Raw genomic sequence first — 27,562 nt, forward strand, 5'->3', positions numbered from 1 at the left:
TTTTAATTTGGAAAAATATGCACATTTTCATTAGTTTGCATAAAATGCCTACACGGGGCTTGCCTTAATCCAAAGTTACCTTTGAAAGTTACCCTAAAAAATTAATACCATTTCCCCCAAATTCTATAAAGTAGGATGATTTGGGAGATACCTATTTAGAACTAAAGGGGCAGTTTAAATACTCTTACAGTTTTACAATAATTTTCTGAATGAAACCTTGAACCATGTATCTTTGTAGTGGTTATATTCTCATATAGTAAGTTAATTCTTGTCCATCTAGGAACAGTTTACTTCCACTGCCTAAAATTGTTTGTTGTATATATTATTAAGCCTACCCTGTAAACTCTAAGTAGTTAGCTGCTGAACCATGCTTATTATAAAGTGGAAGGTGAAAGATATACAATACCTCATTCTACATTGAAGCAAACCACATTGCCATTACTATTCCATCTCAAAACTACCAATTATTTGCCAGATCTAAATGGTCTCTGTAGCCTAGCAATGTTGTTTTTCCTGATGATAAACTCCCACGTCTAAAAATCATCAGGCTACCACCCTTGAAGACAAATTAACATTCTAGAAACCTGCTACCGTAATTCGACATTTTAATGAGAAGGGCAGGGCTCTAGGAATGTTTTCATCCCGTTGCCTTGTACACAGGCTTCCTTCTCTGCTTGCTGCCCTGGGGTGGAGGGTGTGAGCAGTGCCAGGCTCCGCAAAGGATCCCCTGAAGTCTGCTGTTTAAGCTTGCACACAGGGTTCACACAACAGGCTTTTTACACATATATAGATCCATAGCTACATGCATAACTGCGCCCACCCGTGCATACCCATGCATGACTTATATTTTGTATGCATGGCTTATATTTTGTATGCATGTGTGTGCTCTGGCATTGGTCTCCCTCTCCTTTCGTCTGATCCCTGGGGAATTCCTGCAGTTCACTGGAACTTAGGGAATAGCGAGATGAGGCAAATAGCCTTTTTGTCTTCCCTGAAGGCTGAGTCCCAAGAATCTGCAATGCCTATTCTCACGAGCAGCTAATGAAGGGAGCCTGAAATGATGAGCGACAGAATGCATGAATAAGGAAGGGGCCGACGTTTTTACATATACAGCGCTAGGAAGCTGGAGGGAAGCAAAGAAAGCCTAAGTCTAAAATCCTCTGAGATTATTTTTTGTGACTGCGCTGAGAAACCCCCGCTCGGTCTGCGCCCTGTGCGGGGTTAAGGAATCCAAGAGAGTGCCGACCCAACGCACCGGCTCAAACTCGCGGCGCGCCACCCAGCACTTTGCACTTTGATGGGGATCGCGCTCCAAAGACCGCTCCACGCAACCATTTTTCCCAAGCGTGGTGCGCGCGTCTTAAGCCGCAGAGCTGCTCCCTCGGAAGGGAATTTCTAGAAGCTCCATCTCGACTGCCTTCCCTCCCCCTCCTCCCCCCTCCCCATTTTTTTTTTTTTTTTCGGTTTTTACTCCCGCGAGGAGCTACCCAGCTGCACAGCATCCGCCCCGCCTGCCGCGGGGCACAGGTGCCGCCGTCCCGGCTGCTGCCGCCGGCCCACCGACGCCACCTTCCTCTAGCGGTCCTGGGGGCTTGACTCCGCGCCGCTGCACCGCGAATGATCTCGTGCCGGGGCGCCGCCGCTACTACCGGGCGCCCGGGACTCCCCGCCCTTGAGCGCGACCCCGCGCCTGGGCGGGCGGCGCTTGCGGCTGGCACGGGGCGGGGAGGGGAGCGGGGGCTCGTCCGGGGGTAGCCGCCTCCTCCGCAGCGTGCCACCGCCTGGAAACCCGGACCTGCCTCGGCCTCTTCCTCCAACAGCTTCATCCCGCCTCCCACGCCTCGTCCTCCCACCGCCCCCCGGCGCCGCGTCCCCGGTGACTGCCTGGGCGGACCGGGGAGGGGGCCCGCCGCGTCCGCCGCCCGCTCGGCCCGGCCCGGGAGGCGTGCATGCCCCGGCTGCCCGCGGCGCTCACCAGCAGCATGCTCTATTTCCAGATGGTGATTATGGCAGGGACGGTGATGCTGGCGTACTACTTCGAGTACACGGACACGTTCACCGTGAACGTGCAGGGCTTCTTCTGCCACGACAGCGCCTACCGCAAGCCCTACCCGGGCCCAGAGGACAGCAGCGCTGTGCCCCCCGTGCTCCTCTACTCGCTGGCCGCCGGGGTCCCCGTGCTCGCGGTAAGCCCCGGGGCGTTCGCCCTCGCCTTGCCTCCCTTCTTTCGCCTTTCGCCTTCGGGACTGAGGCCGCGCGTAGGATCAGGGCTCTGCAGCCTTTGCCTTCTAAGTTCCTCCAAGTTGTTGGCAGCCTTTTCCCAGAGGGCATTCTTTTAGGGTGCGTGAGGGGTGAATGGGAAGGAAGCCCCCATCTCTCCCCTCACGCCACCCCCGAGCCCCCTGCGGTGACTGCGGTGTTGGGCAACGGGGAGAAGGACCGGAAGGAAGAGGGACTCTGTGGAGGTGATGGGTGGCAGTCGGGGCTGGCGAGGCGGTAAAACATTAGGATGAATCTTGACTTCATCCAGTGGCCCGACTGCGCTGGCTGCCTCCTTTCAGACGGTGACTGGGAGATGAGAAGCAGCCTGGCCCGGCTAGATGGAAAGGGGGATCAGTTTCTGGGGTGTGAAAGGGAGTCCTGCTTTCCGATTCGGGACGCATATTCCAATTTTACCACCACCTTGACTTCTAGATGAAAGTGCAAGTGGGACTAAGCTGATCAATGAAGAAATATCCAAAAAGAGTATGAGCATTTCCAGATGAAGAGGGCCCTAGCAGTGCTTTGCTGAAAAGCAGTGACAGTGTCTAAATAAGAGCACTTCAGATTTATTTAAAGGCAGCTCTGCTGCCTGGGTAGCTTAAAGCATTTTTGCTTAGAGCTAGCTTGCTTCCCTGAAATTTTCTTTAGGTATTAAGGACTGGTGTGTATGCACGCGGGTGGGCGTGCACATGTGTATGTGACAGACCATACACACATACATCTATACACATATATACATCTATGGTTATTATTGGGATAATAATCACATAGTAATTTACATATTCGAATATGGTGCAGAATTATTTGAAGAGAAATGGTGGTGTTTCTTTGGAAGACCTCCTACCTTATGATTCCTTTGACATTAGTCAAAGTGTTGGAGTATCCCTTACAGTGTTGTCTCTCTCTCTCTGTCTTGATCTGTATCTCTAAGAGATAACAAATAAGAAATTAGAAAATGAAGAGGAAAGGGAGCGTGAAGCTTTATTTTCAGTGTGTGACTGTGCAGATTGTAATAATGAATGTTAAGAACATCTGTTGTATCCGTTAGGTTTGGATTTTTATCTTCTTTAATTTTAGGAGAAATAATTTAATAAAATGCAAAAATAATTAAAAGTTCCTAACACACACACACACACGCACAGACAATGGCATTCCTCAGACAAACCAAAGAACTTCTTGATAACTTCAAAGTGACTTTATCACCTATACTATGATAGCTGTAGCATCCCAGCTCCAGCAAAATGGTTTGAAATGTGTTAGATCTCACACAAGCAAAAAAAATTTAATATTGCAATTTGCTAAAATGTGTCAGAAATCCCAAATCCAGTTTCATATCTGTTCATGTTCTCTTCCATTTGAAACACCGAAAGGGGAAAGAAAAATAAAAGTCAGTTTCTTGGGCCCACTCTTAGTTCTGCAAATGCTGTTTCCAAGCATATGTTTTCTAGGAGCCTAAATAGCTCAGAGATTTTTCTCAAGGATGTTTTTAAAAAAGAAAAAAGTCTGTCACTTTCAGGTCACTGGTTTGGTTGCAATGATAATGAATAACATTTGTAGCTCCTCACTTGGTCATTATTGTTCTGTCTGTAAAATGAGATAGCACTTTTCAGATTCTAACCATCTATCCCGTAGTTGCAGGTGACAGTAAGAGAAAAGAACACTTTGGTCCGAAGATTATGATTATTCTCCATTTAGGAGTGGGGGTTCCATAGATGAGGGAAACGGCAGCAGTCATTATTGAGTGCTGATTGTGTGCAGGGCACTGAACAATCATAGTCTCATTTATTTCTCAGAGCAGTTCTTCAAGGAGACATTATCTCCATTGAACAGTCGAGGAAACACAGACTCCGATAACACATTAAAACACCTGAAAATAAAAATGAGGGTGTGATATGTCCGTGAGACTGAGACCAAAGGCCATGCTACTTCCTCTCTATTATGAGCATGAGCATGTCCTCCAAAAGAAGATGGGTATGGCTAACAGGGCTGGCATGGACAGTGTAAGTGGGTAGATTTTAAAAGGGATTTTATCCAGATTGATTTCTGTGTTTCGATTTTCAGTTCCTTAGGTACAAGAAAGAGGAACTGGGAGTCAGTCTGAAGAGAAGGAAGTGTTGGGTTTTGGGTTGTCCTGCTCCTGATCTTTCTTTCCCCTTCTGGCCTTAAGATTGAGTGCACTTTGTCGCCATGTGAGGAGTTGGGAATCGTTTCGGCAGCTCTGCTTCTCCATTTTTCTCGAGAAGACTGGCTTAGCACAGTCACTTTGGCAGAAAAGTAATAATAATATTAATAATGATGTTATGAGTACCCATCATTAGTTACTGCTTTTCTTTTCTGGATACTCTAATAGGCTTCCTGCATACCTTATACTCATCTAAAATTTACATTACCTTGAAAGATAACTATCATCATCTAACATTTGGGAAAACTGAAGCTTAGAAAGAGTAAGAACTTGCTCAAACCTAGGGCTCAGATGTGTTATAACCAAAATTTTAACCCTCGTCTGTCAAACTCCAAAGCCTATACTTTTTCTATTGTAATAAGCAAATCCAATGTACTCATAAATCATTTTCCTCTATAAATTATTCCAACAGAGTCTCTTCCTTCATATCTTACATTTCTTAGACTGCAGTGCTAAAGGTACTTCATTCATATATGTAACTTTTTAAACTCATTTCTAATCCTTGACAATACTTTTGAAAACTAGCTCTCATTACCACAATCTGTGGATTTGTTTCATACTTGCTATATTTATATGTCTAATAATTAAAGGCACTATGGCTTTTGAATTTTATCACTGTTATAAATACAGTGTTGATTTGGAGCTCTGGTTTGGGTCTGAAAAATTTGGATTCAGATCCAAAATGCACTCTCCTGCTATGTTAAAAATGGGAAGTCTACTTGCTCTGTAACCTTGAACAACTTACTTGAACTTAAGCCTCAATTCCCTAAATCACAGGATTTTCAATATTAAACTAGATAAAGTTACATAAATGTCATCCTTGGCCCATAGTTGGTACTCCATAAGCGGTCACTATGTCATTGTCATTATTCAATAAAATATAAATTCAGCAAATGTTTATTGAATACCTACTGTGTTCCAAGCATCACATCAGGATGAGCAGAGGCTAAAAGGCAACTTCAGAAGTATATTTATAGGTATATCTTTTGATGATTCAGAAGGAAACAAGATCATTTTTGTTGGGGGGATGATGAACGGTTTCCTGGAGGAGGTGGTGGCATTTGAGGTATGTATTGAAGGAGAGTCTGAAATGGAGTTTAGATCAGGGCACCATAGAGGGATCTGCATAAGCAACTCCATGGAGGCAGAAAATGCAGGTTGCATTGAAACAGTGGCTGTTTTAGCTTGCTTCTAACAGTAGTGTGCAGGGAAAATATGAAGAAGACTGGTGTAACATTGATTAAACCTGAATGCCAGAATAAAGGAATATTCTTAATTTATTAGCAATTGAGCAGAAATGTAGCATGACTGGTGTGTTTCCAGACATTATTTTGGCAAGAGTGTAGGACTCTCCTATTCTTAAAATATCTATATACAATCCTTTAAAATTGTTTATCCCCAAGTCTGTTTTGTGTTGTATAATGATATTTTAATTGTGGTTTCAGAAAATACCATTATATGGGGCTTATTTACATAGATAATATGGTTTATAACTCTGAAAACAGGCACTGTTCAGCCAAAGCACCGCATATAGCATGGACGGATATAAATTTAATAAGCAATAATTGATTTTGATTGTAGGAAAGAACTGCTGATGACAATGGTTTCTGCTCCCCAAATTTGAATATAATGGCCACTAGCAGGTATTGTGCCTGAGATCTCTGGGCAACACAGATGATTTGAAGGAAATACAGCGCTCCTATTCATCTCCCTAGAGGCAGAACCACGACTGAAAAAACCCTCTCAACCAAGGTGGCCACTGACACCAAGGAGGCAAGTTTGAGGGTTGAGCAGCATCTCTATTCTTAGGTCTGCGTCCTCATGAAATCTTTCTGTACTGAGATTCAGATGCTTGGGTTACCTCTGCTGCTGCTACGCCAAGGATACCAGCGTCACTAAATTGCAGCTGAGGTACATGTTAATAGAAAGTAATTTTGCATCCAGAGGCCTTTTGCATGGAATCAAAGCTAACCCATAGTCCTCTTCTCCCCCAAACCTAGCCTTGGTATCCACTCCTATCTGCAGTCCTGGAACACGCTCCTGTGGGGCAATGCAGGAGAAAAAGCACTGAGTTTAGTGTCAGACAAGTCTAGATTCTCTCACTAACTATAAAAACCAAGGGCAAAATTTTATTATCTATAAACTGGAGATTAAAATGCCTAGCTCTTGAAAGGTTTTATGTGTAAAGATTAAGATCACAGACTCTAGAGTCTGACTGTCTGGGTTAAACCCAGTTCTTTCACTTTCCAACTGTGTGAACTTGAGCCACTTAGTTTCTCTGTGCCTCAGTTTCTTCGGCTGTAAAGCGGGGATAATCTGGAGCTGGCCTCGTAAGGTTAAGGTATGTAAATAGACTAGGTCCAGCTACTTAGCGTTAGCAATCATCATTCCTCCCAAGGTATGATGATTCATCAATATAACTTACTTAAAGCACCTAGAAATATGCTTTTGCTTATTAGTGGACTCCAAGACTGATGAAATATTAGAGGTAGGCAGAACTATAGAGGCCACCCAGTTTAATCCACTCATCAAAAAATTGGTGAGTCTGAGGGGTAAAAAAGGTAGAACTTAGTCAGAACCTTGTTCTCTGAATTAAGACAGTGATTCTTACCTTTGATTACTGCTCCAGTTCTTCAGATAGTCTAACCCTGGGTATTTGCCATGGATTTCCCACGCACCAGGCACTGTGTTAAGTACACTGAATGCATTTATTCATTTAATCCTCACCATAAGAGCGCTATCATTAAATCCATTTTGCAAATTGGAAACATGAAGTTTAGTGAGATTATATGTCAGACATAGTAAATTATTTCAATTCATCAATATAATTAACTTTCACAATAAGCTTATGAAGGAGACTCAGTTGTAAAGAGGTTAGATGACCAATCCACAGCCTCACAGTGACAATGCCAGGGTTTCCAAGGCCTGTGCATTTAATCCTTTTGTTATATAGTTTCATCCCAGTGTCTTAGCCTTTAAAGATTTTAGTCCTAATGACTTAATAACAGTACAGATATTCTCTCACATCTTCTATGCTCAAATTCAGGTTTTTGTTTTGTTCTTGTTTTTTTCTTGGTTTCATAGGAAGCTTTATGTTCCATCGTAGGTACTGGTCTCAGTGTGCGGTATAGGACATTGTTTTGTTTCCTGTTAAGCTTGGAAATGTTATAGATGGTGAATGGCAGCAGAAGGGATTCAAAGATATTTCTGTTATTCTGATTCGAAGGCACATTTCAGTAGCACATACTGATACAGTGCTGCAGTACCTGCGCTTATGTCAAACCATCCTCTGTTTCTAGATCTACAAACCCCAGTGCACAGAGGGAAAGTCATCTCTATTTCTAAGGCAGATTTCTTAATACAGGACCTACTACTGGATTTGCGGGATTGGGGAACCCACTGAAATTGTGTCAAGTACTGTGTGAATTCGTTTTTCTAGTATTGGCTTATCAGATTGTCAAAGAAGTTGAAGATCTCTTAAAATAAAGAGCCACTCTTTTAGGGTTTACAGATCTGTTTAAACTCCTCCTTATTTTCTTAAGACCTTGCTTTACTCAGATATTCTCATTCATATTCATTCATTCGTATTTCCCCTCCCTCTATTCCTCTTTGTTTTTCTTTTTCCAGTTATTCCATCTCCTTTGCATACTGATAAGCTACGATGCTGAGGGATGCTGAGGGAAAAGCAAAGCTCCAGAAAGTAGCTTTTTCTCTCCAATTCTCTCACTCCTCTCCTCCCTGCCTCCTTACCCCATCACTCATTCTCCGTGACTCTGAGCCAGGTATCCATCCAAAGATTGATCACTTAAACATTTCTACCTCTCAGAGCTGTTGTGATGATCAAATGGATGAGAATGCACTTTAGAGACAATAAGTTAAATCACTTCATACATAAAAGGGAAGCATAACGTGAGCAGGTTACGTGGGTTATGTAGCCACCTGGCCATTGGAAATGGTTAGGACTGCTTGCAGCACTGCAGTTCCCACCTTTGCCAGCCTAAGTACCCTTGCTCTGTGGTGTGAAAAAAATGAACAACACATTTATGCTTCTGTTCTGATTGTCTTATAGAAAAAAATAGCAATAAAGAAATAACCAACCAACAGTATGAACTGGTCTCCTAAGTAATTTTTACAAACTATTACTTCAATACCCAATGCTTTGTTTTTTTGCAAAATATTTCATTAAGCTCTCAGCATTGCCACTTCTCTAATTTGAAATCAGTACTGTTTCCAGGGAGCCCTGTTGATACTATCTGATATGCATTCATTGTATCTTATTAATTTTTAATTTGCACTGTACCAAAAAGACATTACTTGTCAGTGTTTTCAGTGATTAATAAGGCACCTACATTGTACTAGATACAATGCTAGTAGGCATACTCCTGCCCTTCAAGAACTCACACAATATATATAAAAGTATATCCCCAAGCTTCATTTTCTAATCTGTAAAATTGAGATAATGATACTTAATACCTTATAACAATTAACTGTATCCATGCAGAAAGTGCTCATTGAGATCTGCTTTGATAGCATAAATGTTAATAATTTTTATTGAAAGTGCAAAGCAAAATGACATCATGCATATGAAATTGTTTTTGTTGATGAATGATGTAAACATTATCTCACATCACCATCACATTAACCCTTTCAGTGGCAGCACATCTGGGAAGATTAAATAATTTTCTCCACTTGGTAAATAATCAATCGGCTATGCATCTATTATGTCAAGTCCACTGTACTGTTGGCTACATGCAGTTGCTCACTAATTTGAATTGTAGCATAAATGATAGCATTCCTAAATGGCAGGGGAGGGTTAAAGCATATTAATTATATGTTGATGTGTTCTTTACAGGATACATATGCATGTTAATGTACGGGCTCCAGTACAACAAAATCTGAAAAAAGGGAAATCTAGAATCTGTGTTCAAAATAAAACTTCCTTCATTTCTGAGACCTGTGGAGTAGCCAATACAACTCTTATTTTCCCTGTTCAACAGTCCCATCTGTACAGATTGAGAAGGGAAATCTCTAATGTCAGAATTATCATTTTAACTTGTAGTTAGGATGATCTTTTAACAAAATTTAGAAAAGCATAAGGAATATCATTTTGATGGAAGGTATTTTAAAAATATGTGAAATGGAATCCTGTATTCTGTACTATTTAAACCATTTCTGAGAATGCCACTTTTCATGCAGCGGGCTGGTTGCTTTTTTATTCCTAATCTGACAGCTGTACTTTGCAGTCACTGTCAGTAAAATTACCATTTTGTTATTGGTAAAACCAGAATTCTAGATTTTTTTCCAGATGAGATGTATTTAAAACTCTAAAAGATAGTTCTTTGTTGTGTTTTGTTTGATGGACATTTCTCATTGAGAAAATGTGGCATTTTAATCCAAGTGGATGTGAAAGTATTGATATATGAGTATCTGTGTATGTGTATATTTATACATATATAGGTGTGTGTAAAGTGTGCTGTACATACTTGTGTGTAATAGTTTTCTAATTTTATGAATTCATTTTATTACCTTGCTTCTCACTCATGCAATACACTCCCTTCCCTGCAAAAAAAAAAAAAAATCCTTGCTCCTTCTGATATTTCCTTCATGCCAGCTCCTTTGAGCAGAACTCTTGGGTTCCACCAGATGAAATAGATGAATTCTCCTCTTTGATCTCTTAGCCTCCTATATACATTATGAGATTAAAATAACTTTATAATGGACTTGCTATTTATTTATTTACTTTTATTCCTGTTTTCATCAACAAACTTAAGCATCTCAAAATCAGGGTTTGGCAGTCTAACTCAAGCCAATTTGTTCATGTGCAACTCTGAGGTTATTTTTGGTACATAAGATAGGCAGGCACCAGTTGGAGTTTGTGATTATGAGGTTATAATGAATTCAAGTGTCACAACAAATTCTGCGGAGCATACATTTATTTAATAACCTTTCCTTAAAACAGGTAAAACAGTCCATAGAACCTGTCCTGTTAGCTCCATGGACGCCCAGCTCTCTATCCTTTTAGGCATTTTAGGAATATGAAACCCTGCATGAAAAGCAGAGTGGGGTCAGACACTGTATGTACAGTGAAGGTGGAATGCTGAATCCTCAGGTTAATGTGGTCCTTGCAACAAATGCTCCAAACTAATGACTGGACTCAGGGCTCTTTGAGAACAAGCCGTCGAGTCCTGGTGATTTGTGTCATCAAGTTCTAATACCTTGTTCATTCAAGAGTGGGAAGTTTATCCAAACTATTCATCAATCCACATAGCCTGAAAATCTTGATTTCACCAAGGAGACCATTTTTAACATTCATCATGCTAATGAAAAGTCACTCCTTTCATCAATTAAAAATATTTTTATATCCACAGTACTAATTCAATCGTTGTTCATTTTAATACAGATAGCAGAAAGATTTGTAGCAAAACTTTGGAGTGGGCTCTTGCTAAAAAAAAATACCAGTTACTAACCTGGACTATGCTTTCTTGATATCATTTTAACTGACCATTCCTAGAATTAGATCATAAACAAATTGATACTTACATATATTATGCAGAAGAATTTTAAAGTAAATTTCAGACTTCATGATTTAGTAACTGGGTCTTTATCTTCATTATGTCTAGAAAGACACTCAAAAATATGTCAGATAATGGATGAATTAGTAATAATAGATAATCATGCAGTTGATTACATTTCATTTGTCTTAATGCCATAATCATATATTCTAGTCTATTTAAGTTTTCAGTTATTTATTGATGGCTGACTTTGTGTCTGGCTTAGTATGGAAATATCTGGATATCTGAATCATGTTTTTTGAAACAATACAGAAAGAATGGAGGCAGAAAAACTTCCCTTCCATCGTCTTCTCTCCCCTCCTTCCCTCTCTCTATACCTTCTTTCTGTTCCTTTCTTCCTTCTTTCTTTTCCTTCCTCTCTCCCATATTCCTTCTTTCCCTGAACAAACATTTGTTGAGCACCTTCCATGCACAGTATACCTTGAAATTGATATTTAAAGATGTTAAATCACTTGCTTTAACTTCCAAAACCAGGATTAAAGCTCCCCTCTCCCTTGTCTAAATCTTTCAAAGCAGTATCATGAAATAAAGGATTTATGAAATCATAGGGCAGTTAAGTACAAATATGGTCCTGATATTGGTATATGTTACCAGAATAACTTGTGGCAATCTCCTCTAAGGGAAGCAGGGTTTGTGCTGAAATAACCAGAACCTCTGTGCTGAGTAAATTCTTTCTAGTGTGATGATCCTTTTTTTTAAAGGATGCTTTCAATGGAGTCAGCAGAAACTGCATTTTTCTATCTCCATTTGAGATTTAACATTCTCTCACACTGGGTTGCACAGAAGCACTTTTCAAACTGAGAAGCATCTTGTATTTCCAGAGATCTCATCAAAGCAGAATGCCGTGTTCTCCCAGATGCCAAAATTGAGCAGTCTTGGATAGAGATGGTGCACCTGGGGCCTCATCTTATAATTTAAAGTGAACTCATTACGTTTCCAATTGAAAAAACAAAAAATAGTATCTTTAGGCTGATGGCAATGGCTGCTTCCTTTACATGTATCTTTGCAGTGTTGGGTTTGTTCAATTACTGAAATGAATGAAGAGACTTAGTGAAAAGTACGTGACAACCACTTTGGCCTTTCACAAAGAGGACCTTTGTTTCTTCCTCTCTTTGGCTCCTCATCACATGATTACTTGGGGTCCCCTTTATATCTGTTCTGGGGCTAAGTCTAGAATACAGATATGGGTCTCCAGTAGATACTTTATTCAAGCCACACTCTCAGGCTTTTTCTGCTGTTCCATTTTTGGAAAAGACTTGTGAAGCCAATGTGAAAGAGAACGTGCTTCCTCATAGCTGCAACTTGTTAATCATGAAAGGGGACTTAGAGATCATGTAGTTTCACCTCTTAAATTTCAGATGAATGCCCACAGAGATGAAATGACTGGCCCAAGGCCATGCAGTTACATGAGACATTACACAAATAGCTGACATTTATCAGGCATTTAGAATATATCAGGCACTTTGTAAGTACTTTACAAATATTCATTAACTTAGTCTTCACAATGATATTATGAGACAGGTGCTATTATCTCAATTGATAGATGAGGACACCAAGGCACAGAAAAGTTAAGCAACTAGCCCATGACTCCACAGCAAAGATGAGTTGTGCCTTGGCAGAATGGCCTCATTTATGCTCTTAGAAGAGGGATGGCCCCATCCCCAGAGCTGTATTCTTTTTTGCCATCTCCTGGAGAGGTTATGATTCTGCAGAGAACCTCTCTGCATAGCAGTATTAATTGGGACAGAGAGGTATGAAGCATATGTAATTATTAAGATAGTTGTGTTTTTATGCTACTGAACCAGAAGATTTTATTAAATATTTTATTTATTAACAATCTATGATGGCGAGAAGACAGCAACAGATAAAGAAAAATGAGAATTTAATTAGAAATCATTTGGCTATATGATGCCTTCTTTTATATTTGTAGCCTCAAATCATTTGAAACAATAGGTAAAACTACATTTGAAACTTGTTACAACACAGAGACATCATATGTAGACATTTATATATTTATCTTTTGAACTGCTTTTTGTAAAGCAGTTTTATTGAAGTATATTCACATACATACAATTGTTCCAAAGTGCATAATCATGGCTTTTGGTGTAATGACAGAGTTGTGCATTCGTCACCACAATTTCAGACCATGTTCATTACTCCACAATTAAAAACCACACTCTCTTTAGCAGTTGCCTCTCAATCCCACTATCCTTCAACACCCTGTAACCACTAATCTAATTCTGTCTCTACAGATTTATTTATATTTACTTTTTTTTTTTTTGGCATGGGCAGGCTCCGGGAATCGAACCCGGGTCTCTGGCATAGCAGGCGAGAATTCTGCCACTGAGCCACCATTACTTTGTACTATATTTACATTTTATATAAATGGAATCATACAATGTATTATACTTTGTGCCTGGTTTCTTTCACATACCATAATTTTTTTTATTAATTATTGTTTTTTTTATTAGAGAAGTTGTGGGCTTACATAAAAGTCATGTAAAATGTACAACATTTCTATATACCCCACTATCATTGATACTTTACATTAGTGTGGTGCATTTGTTACAATTGATGACAGAATATTAAAAAATTACTGTATAGTAATAGTCCATAGTTTGCATTAGATATATTTCCCCCTGTAATTATTAGCACCCTGTAATGTGACGTATATTTGTTATATTTCATATTTGTGCTACTAACCAGTCATCATTCACAGCAGCATTCACTGTCATACTGTCCCAGATTTTATCTTTGAACTTTTCTTCTAGTAACATACATGACCCAAAACTTCCCCTGTCAACCACATTCCCTCATTACTCAGTCCTGTCAATTATACTTGCAATAATGTGCTACCATCACCTTTATCCATTTCCGAACATTTACAATCAACCTATATAGAAATTCTGCACAAATTAAGCACCAGCTCCCAATTGTCTACCCCCATTCTATCCTGATAACCATTATTCTAGATTCTAACTATATGCATTTGCTTATTACAATTAATTCATATTAGTGAGATTATATAATATTTGTTCTTTTCTGTTGGCTTACTTCACTCAGCATAATGTCCTCTAGATTAATCCACATTGTCCTTTTGTGTCATAATGTCCTCAAGACTCATCCATGTTGTTCCATGCATTAGGACTTCATTCCTTCACTATGAATATTGGTGTGCAAATGTTTGTTCTAGTCCCTTCTTTCAGTTCTTCTGGACATATACCTATTGGTGGGATTGCCAGATCACATGGCAGTTCTACCTTAGCTTCCTGAGAAACTGCTAAACTGTCTTCTATAGCAGCCACGTCATTTTACATTCCCACCAGCAGTAAATGAGTGTTCCTATTTATGTACATCCCTTTCCAGCACTTGTACTTTTCTGTTTTTATAGTGACCATTCTAGAAAGTATTGAATGATATCTCATTGTGTTTTTGATTTACATTTCCTTAATAGCTAGCAATGTTGAACACCTTTTCATGTGTTTTTTAGCTATTTGCATTTCCTTTTTGGGAAAATGTCAGTTCAAGTCTTGCCTATTTTTTAGTTGGATTCTTTGTCTTTTTATTGTTGAATTGTAGGATTTCTTTATATATTTTGGATATTAAACTATTACTGGACATGTGGTTTCCAAATGTTTTCTCACATTGAGTACATTGGCTTTTCCCTTTCTTGACAAAGTCCTTTGATGCTCAAAAGTATTCAGTTTTGAGGAAGTTCCATTTATCTATTCTTTTCTTTCATTGCTTATGATTTGGGAATAAAGTCTAAAAAGCCATTGCCTACCCCAAAACCTTGAAGATACTCCCCTACATTTTCTTTTGGAGTTTTATGGTCCTGGTTCTTATATTTAGGTCCTTGATTCATTTTTAGTTGATTTGTGTATAAAGTGTGAGTTAGGGGTCCTCTCATTCTTTTGTGTATAAATATTCAATCTTCCTAGCACCATTTGTTGAGAGACAGTTCTGTCCCAGTTCCGTGGACTTAGCAGCCTTGTCAAATGTCAGTTGGCCATGGATGTGAGGATTTATTTCTGAACTCTCAGTTTGATTCCATTGGTTGATATGTGTATCTTTTTGCCAATACCGTGCTGTTTTGACCACTGTGTCTTTGTAATGTGCTTTAAAGTTAGGAAGTATGAGTCCTCTAACTTTGTTCTTCTTTCTCAAGATGTTTGTGGCTATTTGGCCATCCTTACCCTTCCAAATAAATTTGACAAATGGCTTTTCCATTTCTACAACTTAGGTTGTTAAAATTTTGATTGGGGTTGCATTGTCTCTGTAAGCCAGTTAGTGTAGAATTAACATCATATGATATTTATATTCCAATTCATAAATACAGAATGTCCTTTCATTTATTTAGGTCTTTTTTGCTTTCTTTTAGCAATATTTTGGAGTTTTGAGTCCTTTACGTCCTTGACTAATTTTTTTCCACGATATTTGATTCTTTTATTTGTTATTGTAAATGGAATTTTTCCTTGATTTCCTTCTCAGATTGTTCATTACTAGTGTATACAAGCACCACTGATTTTTTTTGCATGGGCAGGCATTGGGAATCAAACTCAGGTCTCCGGCATGGCAGGTGAGAACTCTACCTGCTGAGCCATGTGGCCTGCCCAGCAGCACCAATTTTTGCGAGATGATCTTGTACCATGCCATTTTGATGAATTTGTTAACTCTAGAAGACTTGTGCAGATTTTTCAGGACTTTCTAAATATAGGATCATGTTATTTGCAAATAGTCAATATTTTACTTCTTTCCTTTCCAATTTAGGTGACTTCTGTTTCTTTTTCTAACCCAACTGTTTTAGTTGGAATTTCTAGCATAATGTTGAATAACAGTGATGATAGTGTGTTTCCTTGTCTTGTTCCAGAACCTGGAGGGAAAATTTTCAGTCTTTCCCCATTTAGTATGATATTAGCAGTGGATTTTTCATATATACTCTACATCATGTTGAGGACAGTTCCTTTATTTCTATTATTTGAAGTGCTTTTATCAAAAAAGGATGATGGATTTTGTCAAATGTCTTTTCTATATAGAGATGATTATATGGTTCCCCCCTTTGATTTGTTAATGTGGTGTATTTCATTAATAGATTTTCTTGTTTTGAACATCATATGATATTTATATTCCAATTCCTTACAAACCCTCGTGGAATCCACTTGATCATGTTATATAATTCTTTCAATGTTCTGTTGGATTTGCTTTGCAAGTATTTTATTGTGAATTTTTGCATCTGTATTCATTAGAGAAATTGGTCTGTAGTTTTCTGTTTGTGTAACATATTTATCTAGCTATGGTATTAGGATGATGTTGGCTTCATAGAATGATTTAGGCAGTGTCCCTTCTTATTCAATTTTGTGGACGTGTTTGAGCAAGATTGGTATTAATTTTTCTTGGAATAATTGGTGGAATTCACCTGTGAAGCCATTTGGTCCTGAATGTTTCATTGTTGGGAGGTTTTTGATGACTGGATGACTGATTCAATTACTTTACTTGTAATTTGTGTGTTGAGGTCATTTGTTTCTTTTAGAGTAAGTGTAAGTTGTTCATGTCCATTTCATAGAGGTTTTCTCATTTGTTGCATACAGTTGTTCATAGTATCCTGCTATCATCCTTTATTCTGTAGGGCCAGTAGTAAGTCCGCTTTTCATTTCTGATTATATTTATTTGAACCTTCTCTTTTTCTTTGTCAGTCTAGCCAACTTTTGGCTTCATTAATTCTCTCTATTGTTTCTTTATTCTCAATTTCATTTATTTCTGCTCTAATCTTTGGTAATTCATTCCTTCTCCTTCTTTAGAACTAGTTTGCTGTTATTTTTTCTAGTTCCTCCAGGTGTTCAGTTAGGTCTTGATTTTAGCTCTTCTGTATTTTTTATATGAGTATTTAGGGCTATAAATTTCCCTCTCAGCACTACCTTTGCTGCATCCCACAAATATCATTATGTTGTGGTCTTGTTTTCATTTGTCTTGAGATACTTACTGATTTCTCTTTCAATGTCTGTTTAATTCATTTATTATTGAAGAGTGTGTTGTTTGACTTCCATATTTTTGTGGATTTCCAAGTTCTCTGTATGTAATTGATTTCCAGCTTCATTCCATTGTAGTCAGAGACTGTGCTTTGTATAATTTCAACCTTTTACATTTATTCACATTTGTTTTATGATTCAACATGTGGTATGTACTGGAATATGATTCATGAGATCCATCCATGAGAAGAATGTAGATCCTGATGTTTGGGGGTGCAGTATTCTGTAAATATCTGTTAGATCTAGTTCATTTATCATATTATTCAGGTTGACAGTTTCCTTACTGATCTCCTCTCTAAATGTTCTATTGGTGAGAGCAGTGTAGTGAAGACTCCAACTATTGTTGAGAAGTCTATTTCTCCCTTCAATTTTGCCAGTGTTTGCCTCATGTAATTTGGGGTGCCCTGGCTATAACATGCATAAATATTTATGATTGTTATTTATTCTTGGTGGATTCCCCCTTCACTAATATGTAGTGTCCTTCTTTGTTTCTTATACCACTTTTGCTTTTAAAGTCTATTATGTCTGTTATTAGTATAGTTACCCCAACTCTTTTTGATTACTATTTGTGTGGAATATCTTTTTCCAGCCTTTCACTTTTAACCTATTTGTTCCTTTGGGTCTAAGATGACTCTGTTGTAGACAGCATATAGGATCGTATTTTTTTATATCCATTCTGCCAATCTGTGTCTTTTGATTGGGAAATTTAATCAAGTAACATTCAATATTATTACTGTGAAGGCAATACTTCTACTATTTTATCCTTTGCTTTTTTATATGTCATATCTTATTTTTGTCCCCCTTTTTACCCTTTTTGTTACTTTTACTTATAATCTTAATTTCTATAGTCTTCTTCAACCTCTCTCTCCTGTCTTTTCCTTTCAGCTTGTTGAACTCCCTTTAGTATTTCTTATAGGACATGTCTCTTGTTGATGAACTCTCGGTTTCTGTTTACCAGTGAGTATTTTTAACTCTCCCTGATTTTTGAAGGATCTTTTTCCTGGATTAAGAATTCTTGACTGGAAGTTTTTCTCTTTCAGTACTTTAAATGTATCATACCACTGCCTTCTCACTTCCATGGTTTCTGATGAAAAATCAATACTTAGTCTTATTACAGTTCCCTCGTATGTGGAAAAATTGCTTTTTTCTTGCTGCTTTCAGGATACTGTTGTTATCTTTACCATTTGACATTTTGATTACTATGTGTCTTAATCAGTCTATTAGGGTTTATTCTGTTTGGGGTATGTTGCACTTCTTGGAAGTGTATATTTATGTCTTTCATAAGAGTTGACTTTTTTACCATTATTTCCTCAAACAACTTTTCTGACCCTTTTCCTTTCTCTTCTCCTTTGAGACCCATGACACGTATGTTTGTGTGCATTGTGTTGTCATTCAGTCCCTGAGAACTAGTTCAATATTTTTCTGTTCTTTTCTCTATCTGTTATTCTGTCTGTAAGATTTCAATTGTCCTATCTTCTAGTTTGCTGATTCTTTCTTCTGCCTATTCAAATCTGCTGTTGTATGCCTCTAGTGTATTTTTAATCTCTAATACTGTGCCTTTTATCCCCATAATTTCTGTTATGTTTCTTTTCATACTTACAAATTCTTATTTATGCTCACCTAGTTTCTTCTTAATATCCTTTATTTATTTAGCCATATTTCCCTTCGTCTCCTTGAATTGATTGAGGAGATTTGTTTGAACATCTTTGATTAGCTGTTCCAAATTTTGCGTCTCTTCCAAAGTTTTAATTTCTGCCATTGATTGGGCCATTTTTTCCAATTTCTTAGTATGACTTGTAATTTCTTGCTGGTGTCTAGGTGTCTGAGTATCTTAAGAGTTTACTCTGAAGGTCAGTGTCTTTCTCTTGCCTAGGGTTTTATTGCTGATTGGCTTTGTATTAAGACTCTGCTTTGACACTTGGTTTAACTTATTCTAGATCTTTAAAATTGTCCATGTTTAACTGATCAGATTTATTTTACAACTCTTGTTTTTGTGATCCTTGTCCTGGATATGCAGTAGAAATCTTAAGATTCACTATTTGTGCAGTTGTTTCATCCCCAGGAGATAGCCTCCTTTCTTCTATTCCTTCTCCAAGAATCGTGATCTTGTCTCTTTTTTTTTTTGTTTTTCCTCTATATTGTTTTTGTTTTGCCTCTATATTATTTTTTACACTCTTTTCAATGCCTCTAGCTGCTTTTGCCTGGAGGACAAATTCTGGGAGGATGAGCACCTTGGAGAAGACTTTCCCAAGTTAGTATTTCTCAGCCAAAACATGGCCAGGGACCCATGAAGAGGGTGCAGCTCCAAAGAGCCCCTGGAGAGGTCAGGAAAGATGCCTGAAGCCTTTTTGATGACTCCTTGAAGTTGTACTTTCTTGTCCTGCCCTGCAAATAGTATCCATCTGAAAACTGTTCCCTGCAGTCTTAAGGAGCCCCAGCATCTTAAACCTCCACCACTCATACCCCTGTTGGGAATGTGATTGAAAAGATGGCCATCATTGTCCCTGTCCAGGGCAGGCTGAAACAGCAGCTCAGAACCATGACCTGGTGATCTGAATTCACCAATCAAAAGCCATGGTCAGTGTTCAGCCATTCCCACAACCTTGTTTTGGGGAAAAGGGATTCTATGTCCCTCTCTGGCCACAGCAGCGAGCCAGACACCAGATTCTGAGGCAGCCTACCTCAACAATGGGGGATAGTGGCCAGCAGCAGCCACAGAGTGAACTATTCACAGTTCTTAACTGCAGTTGCTCCGTCTCTTTCTCCTGCTCCCTGACCTCCAGAGCCCCATACGAGTTATTTCAGACATTTCCTGCCACTACCTGTTTTTTGGAGGAGGAGTGTGTCCTTGAGCTCTCTTTTCCACCATCTTCCCTGGAAATCCCCAGAATAAAAAGTTTTTAAACCTTGTTTTGGGATGTAGGACAGTTTGTAAGAATGTTTCTCTCAGTATCTCTCTGCTTTGCCTTCAGTATCTTTTCTTGGCCTTAGTTTTCCTTTCTCTCTCTCTCTCTCTTTTAAGGAACTCGTTCTGTTCTTAGGGATCCTCTCGAAATGACAACAAAAATATTGGTCACATCCTTTGGTACCATTTCCTGGGAAGCTTTGGTACCTTGGGAAAGCTGTTATCTGCTTTGGCATGCTTTATGTTCTTTTCCCTGCTCTTTGTTTCCTTCTATTTTAAATACCTCCTATCTGTTAGTTTAGGCAGTTACAGTCCTACCTGTTCTATAATTCTTCTTGAAGTTCCCAGCCAGCAGTAATCTATCTTTCCTATAAACTCTTTTTTTGAATCATAATCTTTTCCCCTTATTTTATGTGATCTTCCTAAAAGAAAAGAATAATCTGAATGGTGGGCTGTAAGGACAGTGTTACAAAATAAAGTGGACAGCGAGTCACTGCCCTGATAAGCAGGTTTGTTCTGCTATTTACTAGCTTTAAGACATTGAGAGACTCAAGTAACTTTTTGAATTTTTTTTAGCAGCTGTGTCATTAGGTCTCTGGTTTAGAAGGAGTTTAACTCAGATTATTGCATATTGATGTTTTAACCAACCAGTTTACCAAATTCATTTATCAGCTCTGGTACTTTTGTTGTGGATTTTTGACAATTTTCTGTATATGGGATCATGTCATCTGCAAATAGGGAAAGATTCAGTTCTTCATTTGCAATTTGGATGTTTTTCTATCTTTTTCTCACCTAATTGCTTTGGCTAGAAGTTATACTACAATGCAAACAGCTGTTGTGACAGTGGATTTCCTTTCTCGTTCTATAACTTAGAGAGAAAGCTTTCATTCTTTCACTATTGGTATGACATTAGCTGTGGGTTTTTCATATATGTCCTTTATCATGTTGAAGAAGTTTCCTACTATTCCTAGTTTTTAAAATTTGTTTTTATCAAGAAAGAATGCTGGATTTTCTCAGTGCCTTTTCTGCATCAATTGATATGATCATATGTTTTTTTTTCTTTATTTTGTTGATGTATTACATTAACTGATTTTCCTATGTTAATCCACCCTTGCATTCCTGGGATAAATGCCACTTGATCCTGGTGGGATAATTCTTTTATGGTATATAATTCTTTTAATAACCTGTTGGAATCCATTTGCCAGTATTTTGATGAGGATTTCTGCATTCATAAGGGATATTGGTCTGTAATTTTCTTTTCTTGTGATATCTTTATCTGGTTTGGTATGGCAGGTATTGTTGGCTGCCTGATACAATAAGTTAGAGAATGTTCCCTATTCTTCAGTGTTTTGGACGAGCTTGAGCTGTATTGGGGTTCTTGGAATGACTGGTACAATTCCTCTGTGAAGGCATCTTGCCTGGGCTTCTCCTCACTGGGAGACTTTTGATAATGACTTAATTTCCTTGCCTGTTATTGGTTTATTGGTATCTTCACATTCTTCTTGAATCAGTGTGATTTTTGTATGCCTAGGAATTTGTTCATTTCATAAAGGTTATCTGATTTATTATATATAGTTGTTCATAGTATGATCTTATACTCTGTATTTCTGTGTCAACAGTAATATCCCCCTCATTTATGATTATAGTGATTTTTGTACTCTTTTTTTAATTTGTTAATCTAAATAAATGTATGTCAATATTATTGTTCTTTTCAAATAATTAACTTTTTAAAAATACTCTATTTTTGTTGTTTTATTCTCTATTTCATGTACTTCTACATTCTGATCTTTGTTATTTCCTTCCTTCTACTCACCATGGATTTAGTTTGCTCTTCTTTTTCTAGATCCTCCAGTTCTGAGGTTAGATCTCTAAGATCTTTCTTATTAATGTCAACATTTAGACTATACCTTTCCATCTCAGCACTGTCATTGCTGTGTCCCGAAAGTGTAGTACCTTGCGTTTTAGTTTTCATTCACCAAAGATATTTTCTAATATCCCTTGTGATTTCTTCTTTGACCTGTTGACTAAACATTGTTTAATTTCCACATATTTGTGAATTTTCCATTTCTCCCTTTGTTAGTGATGTGTAGCGTCATTCCATTGTGGTTGGAAAAGATACATTTTATAATTTCAATATATTTGACTTTATTGAGACTTCTTTTGTGACCTCTCATATGGTTTATAGTGGAGAATGATCCATGTGCACTAAAGAAAATTATGTTTTCTCCTCCTGTTGGGTGAAATGTTTTATATTTGTCTGTTAAATGTAGGTGGTTTACAGTTTTGTTACAGTCTTCATATCTTTATTGATCTTCTGTCTAGATGATTTTTCCATTTTTGAAAAGGATGTCTTGAAATCCCCTACTAATAATGTAACACTATTTCTTCAAAAATACTGGGACTCTGCTCTTAAGTACATATATATTTAAAATTGTTATGTCTCCTTGTTGAATTGATCCCTTTAGCAGCATATAATGACCTTCTTAGTCCCTCAGAGCAGTTTTTGACTTAAAGTCTCTTTCATCCAATATTAGTATAGGTACCCCAGCTCTCTTTTGGTTACTACTTGCATGATATATATATTTTCCATCCTTAGCTTCAACCTACTTATGGCTTCGAATTTATGGTGATTCCATTGTAAACAGCATATTGTTGGGACGTTCTTTTTTATCCATTCTGCCTATTTCTGCCTTTTGACTGGAGAATTTAATCCATTTATATTCAAAGTAACTAATGATAGTGAAGTACTTTCTGCTGCCATTTTGATATTTTGTTTTCATAAATCTTTTACTTTTTTTGACCCTGAATATTTCCATTAATGACTACCTCCATATTTATGCATTTTTTTTTGTTTGTGTGTATGGTAACATTTTGAGTCCTTTCACATATTTTAAATACAAGTTTTCTTCTGTTTTCTTTGTGGTTACCTTGGGTTAGAATTTAACATACTAAATCTATAAAATGTGTGTCATATTTGATACAAAACTTTCTTCAATAGCATATGAATATGCTCCATCCACCACTGTTCCTTTTTTGGGGGGGCGGTGCATGGTCTGGGAATTGAACCTGGGTCCCCTGCATGAAATGTGAGCATTCTACCACTGAACGACTTGCACCACTGTTCTTTGTAATACTTGATACAAATAATATCTTTTTGTACAATATTTCCAAAAAATATAGATTATCATTACTTTCTATACAATTGTATTTTAACACCTGTAGTAAGTAAGAAGTAACATAGCAAACAATACAATACATGCAGGCATTTTTAATTACCCTTTTGGTTACCTTTTTTTGGAGATCTTTATTTGCTTATGCCTCTTTAATCCACCATCTAGTGTCCCTCCCTTTCATTATGAAGTGCTCCCTTCAGTTGCTTGTATGGCAGGTCTAGTGGTGATAAACTCCTTTAGTTTTCCTTTACCTGGAAATATCTTAATCTCTTCTTCGTTTTTGAAAGAGAATCTTCACAGATATAAAATTCTTGGTTGTCAATTGTTTTCTCCCAGCACTTTAAATATTGTAGACCCTTGCCTTCTTGCCTCCATTGTTTCTGATGAGAAATTGGCATTCAATCATATTAGGATTCTCTAGTACCAAACATGTCGCTTTTCTCTTTCAGCTTTTGGAACACTCTCATTTCCCTTGGCATTGGGCAATTTGATTCCTCTGTTTCTGGGCATAGTTCTCTTTGAGTTTATCTTTTCTTGGGTTCATTGGGCTTCTGGAATGTCATTATTCATTACTTTTGTTTGGAAGTTTTCTGCCATTATTTCTTTGAATATTCCTCCTACCCATTCACTCTTTCTTCTCCTTCTGGGACTCCCATAATCCATATGTTAGTACACTAGATGGTGTTCCACAAATCACTTAACCTCTGTTTCTTCTTTTTATTCCTTTTCTTTCTGTTCTTTAGCCTGAAACATTTCCATGAACTGGTCTTCAAGTTCACTTTCTTCTGCCGTCTCTGATTTTCTGTTGAAAGTTTCTAGCAAATTTTTCATTTCGATTGTCATGTTTTTCAAATCCAGTATTCCTTTTAGTTTCCATTTAGAATCTCAAAGAGATTCCTATATTGTTTATTCATTTATTTTCTCATCTCCTTTAGTTCTTTCTCTGTGTTTTCCTTTTATCTCGAGCATATATATATTTTTTTTTTTAATTTTTGTCCAGTAAATCTGAAATCTGGTCCTTGGCGTTCATGGTTTCTGGATTTTTGTCTTGTTCCATTGTAGAAGCCATCAATTCTTGTTTTTTTTATCTTGTAATCTTTTGTTCCATAGTGTACATTTAAATTTTTTGAGGTGTTAATTCTGAGGTTTGATCCCTGAGCTATCTGTTCCTTAAGTTTGTATCCAGATGGTGATATAATGGAGATTTTTTTTGAATGTTAGGATCTGATCAAAACAAGCAAACTAAAATAAAAACCTATTTCACAGATTTTTTTAAATGACAAATTGCATACTCATTTAATTTTTCATTTAATCATTATATGAAATGTAGTCCAAAACAAGACCATTTACTTTAAATTTAAGGAGCATATTGCAGGCACATATTATTTTGCTTTAAAAGTCAGTGACATCATCATATTTTGGCTCTGTAGCTACAATTTTATTTCCATATATTTAATTGTACATAGTACATACCCTTATAACTTTAAGTTGTCACTTCTTAAACATTTGTGTAGCATGTTTTTTCCTAAAGTATGATACTGTCTATTTATTAATACACTTATTTTCTCATTTTCACAAGAAAATTTGGCACTTTATAGAGCATATCATATTCCTTACAATTTTATAACTCAAACCACCAATACATTTTACATCTGAAATTTTTATGTATGATAAATTCGAAAATTTTTTTGGTGTTCTGATAGTATATCCTTGTAGCTGGCAGTGTTTCTAATGAGATGTGTCACGATTTTATCTTCAGTAAGGATCTCTGAATCATACACTGTACATTTTCATTAGTAATCATAGATTATGAGTTGAGACATTTGAATCAATACATGGAAATATTTTTGAGAGGAGTTTCCTCAGAGTGTGATGAAAATTAATGGTACTTTAGAGAATGACATTAAAGAGTAGAAAAAAATTTAGTGCTGCTTGGGTAGGCAAATCACTTACAATTTCAATTACCTTCAAGAGGAACAGGAAAGATGAAATTAGAAATTTATTGTTTATGGATACTTTTCATTGAAATTCAGCATTTCCCAATTAGAGTTAAATATCAAAGAAGTGCAAAGTAGCTTCTCACCTTATCCAGTGAATTCAAATGAAATTACTTAGTAACAATCACATTAAAGGACGATGATCTGGAATTCAGCAATTCATTCCTTCACTTATTCATTTAAAAACGTTTCTGATTCCTCCCAGAGAAAGGTTTGTGTGTAACAGGTTCTCGATATAAAAAGATAGGAGAAAAGGGTTATTGTTCTCAAGGAACTCAAAGTCCGATATCAGTGAACAAGTAAAACATTCTAAATTCGGATAGAGTTTTGTGTAACTGGGAGTGGAGGTGAGCTGGGGGATGACTGGGAGGGGAATAATGAAAGGTAACGCTTCTGAGAAGACGTGCTTTCAGCTAGCCGGAAAGGGAGGCAAGAGTCTTTCAAACAAAGAGCATGCACAGAATAACAAACTGGAGAAAGCTTGGTAGGTTGAAGTAACTACAAAATGCCTGAAATGGGAGCATCTGTACAACAGAAGAATTTAGTTTGGAACATAAGGTTGTTTAGTGGAAAATGCGTTACAATAATAATGAGATTTAAGTCAAGATTCCCTTTCCAGCTTGAAGAATGTAATAAACATTCAACCTCATTTTATCTGTGTGCAAAATGGGGCATCTAAATCTACGAATCACACAAAAGTATCTGATTCTGTGGCTGATTTTAATTTGGTAAACTAAAAGGAGGAGTTAGAATATTGTCTATTCTAACTTAGTTTTAAGGAATCTAAGACAATGTTCATCTCATGGATCTCAGTTGCTATATGTGTTTCAGAATACATATGTTTTTCCGACTCCAAATAATAATACCACTGTGAAATAAACTTTTCATTAGATGATTTGTGAGAAGCTAACTCCTGTGCCACATACCACATGATTATAAATCATTATTTGCCACATGGACAATGCTAAAAGATCAATATTTATATAATTACAGAAGTTTATTTTTATATGTGCAATTAAAATTTAAATTGGAAGTATATTTTCATTATTATTGCCATGCTTTTTCTATAATTAGATCATCTTGACTTGCAGATTCTAAATTGCTTAACAGGTGTGCTATTTATATAATAAATGTCTTTAATTTTCTAATTATAAATTGAAAGTTAAAGTGAAATGTGTGCATCAATATGTTGTTCTAGAAATTTCAGGATATGATAATTGCACTTCTTTCAGAAAGTGTTCAGTGAAACATGTGAAATTGAACAGTCCTATTTATGGTAGGTAAAACATGGATTTTCCAGTTTATAGTATTAGGGATTAAATGTGCTTTGTTTACCTGCAGGAAACACTGTTCTTCTAAATTTAATCATCTAATTAAGATTTCCATTCATGGGAAATGACTTAAAGAGCACATAAGACTGGTTTTCATTCAAACAAACTTTGATTGGATTAACTGGATTTGCATAAATTTTATGATATGAATGTGTTGGTGTCTTGACTTCATTCACTTAGAATGAGGAACATAAAGGAATTTGAAAGAGGAAATACATTAAAGGTTGCAAAGGAAGCATGTAAAAACAGGTTAATGGCATGGTGAAAACAAGCTATAAGGAGCTAAAACCATCAAAGCTTAGACAAATATAAGCTCGCCAAGCCTGTAAAAACTAGCTTAGGAAAAAGAGAGGAGAAATTCACATGGGCAAGATCTTGGTGTTTCTTCAAAAGAGAACACTGGAGTTAGAGCAACGTGAGGTCTCAGGTGGGTTTGATTACAGAGACTGGGGAGAACTGGTGGTGCGATTAGGACTGAGAAGGATAAAGGAAGGATTCGGGCAGGCAGGCTTCTGGCAAGCATTTCTAATAGGGAGTCACTTGATCATCAGCAATCAGTGCTGAACCTTGATAACAGAAGAGATAGCAGCTTGGAATCTGGCCACCCAGAGGCGGGGAAGAACAGGGTAGCATGGGAGAAGCCAAGAGTTAGCGAAGTGGAAGAAAGCACACCTGAGTAAGAAGACAAGGCAGGCCGGTCAAAATTGGGATGTCCAGAGGGATGAAGGACAGAATAGGGCAGTGACATGAGGTCCCAGGTGCACTATCTGGAGAACTGGGGCTTCGTGGCCCACATCAAGACCACCAGCAGGCTGAGAACAGCAACTCATCCTGGGCAGTAGCAGTCAGGGGCTGGAAAATTGATTCTGGCCAGTCTGAACAATGGATGTAGGTTAATGGAATTAAGAGAACCTTGAGATGGAGCCATACTTCTGACCTTACAGCTACTAGCTATCTGCAGAACACCATTCTGGCATTCATGTACTAAATAATAATAATGGAATATCAGCAACTGTAACAAAATGACCCCCTCCATTTGTATAGTGTTCTATCACCCATAGTATTGCTCACAATAATCAAAGTTATAATAATTTGGCAATGGTAAAACTGAGGC

General features: G+C 37.5%; 1 protein-coding gene across 13 annotated transcripts in view; it reads left to right on the forward strand.

Annotated features, from left to right (window-relative positions):
* Positions 1-27,562, forward strand: part of PLPPR5 (phospholipid phosphatase related 5) — a 413,822-nt gene that overhangs the window by 254,444 nt on the left and 131,816 nt on the right. For 10 of the 13 annotated variants that reach the window (XM_077120160.1, XM_077120157.1, XM_077120158.1 and 7 more), the window contains one exon: positions 1,998-2,186. The exons of 2 other annotated variants lie outside the window; for them this stretch is intronic. In XM_077120160.1, coding sequence (XP_076976275.1) covers positions 1,998-2,186 — 189 coding nt within the window. Of the gene's footprint in view, positions 1-1,949; positions 2,187-27,562 lie in introns of those variants that run through there. One more of the 13 variants, XM_077120166.1, reaches the window with a different exon arrangement.

The sequence above is a fragment of the Tamandua tetradactyla genome, chromosome 11 (genome assembly GCF_023851605.1).
Source record: "Tamandua tetradactyla isolate mTamTet1 chromosome 11, mTamTet1.pri, whole genome shotgun sequence".
NCBI lineage: Eukaryota > Metazoa > Chordata > Mammalia > Pilosa > Myrmecophagidae > Tamandua > Tamandua tetradactyla.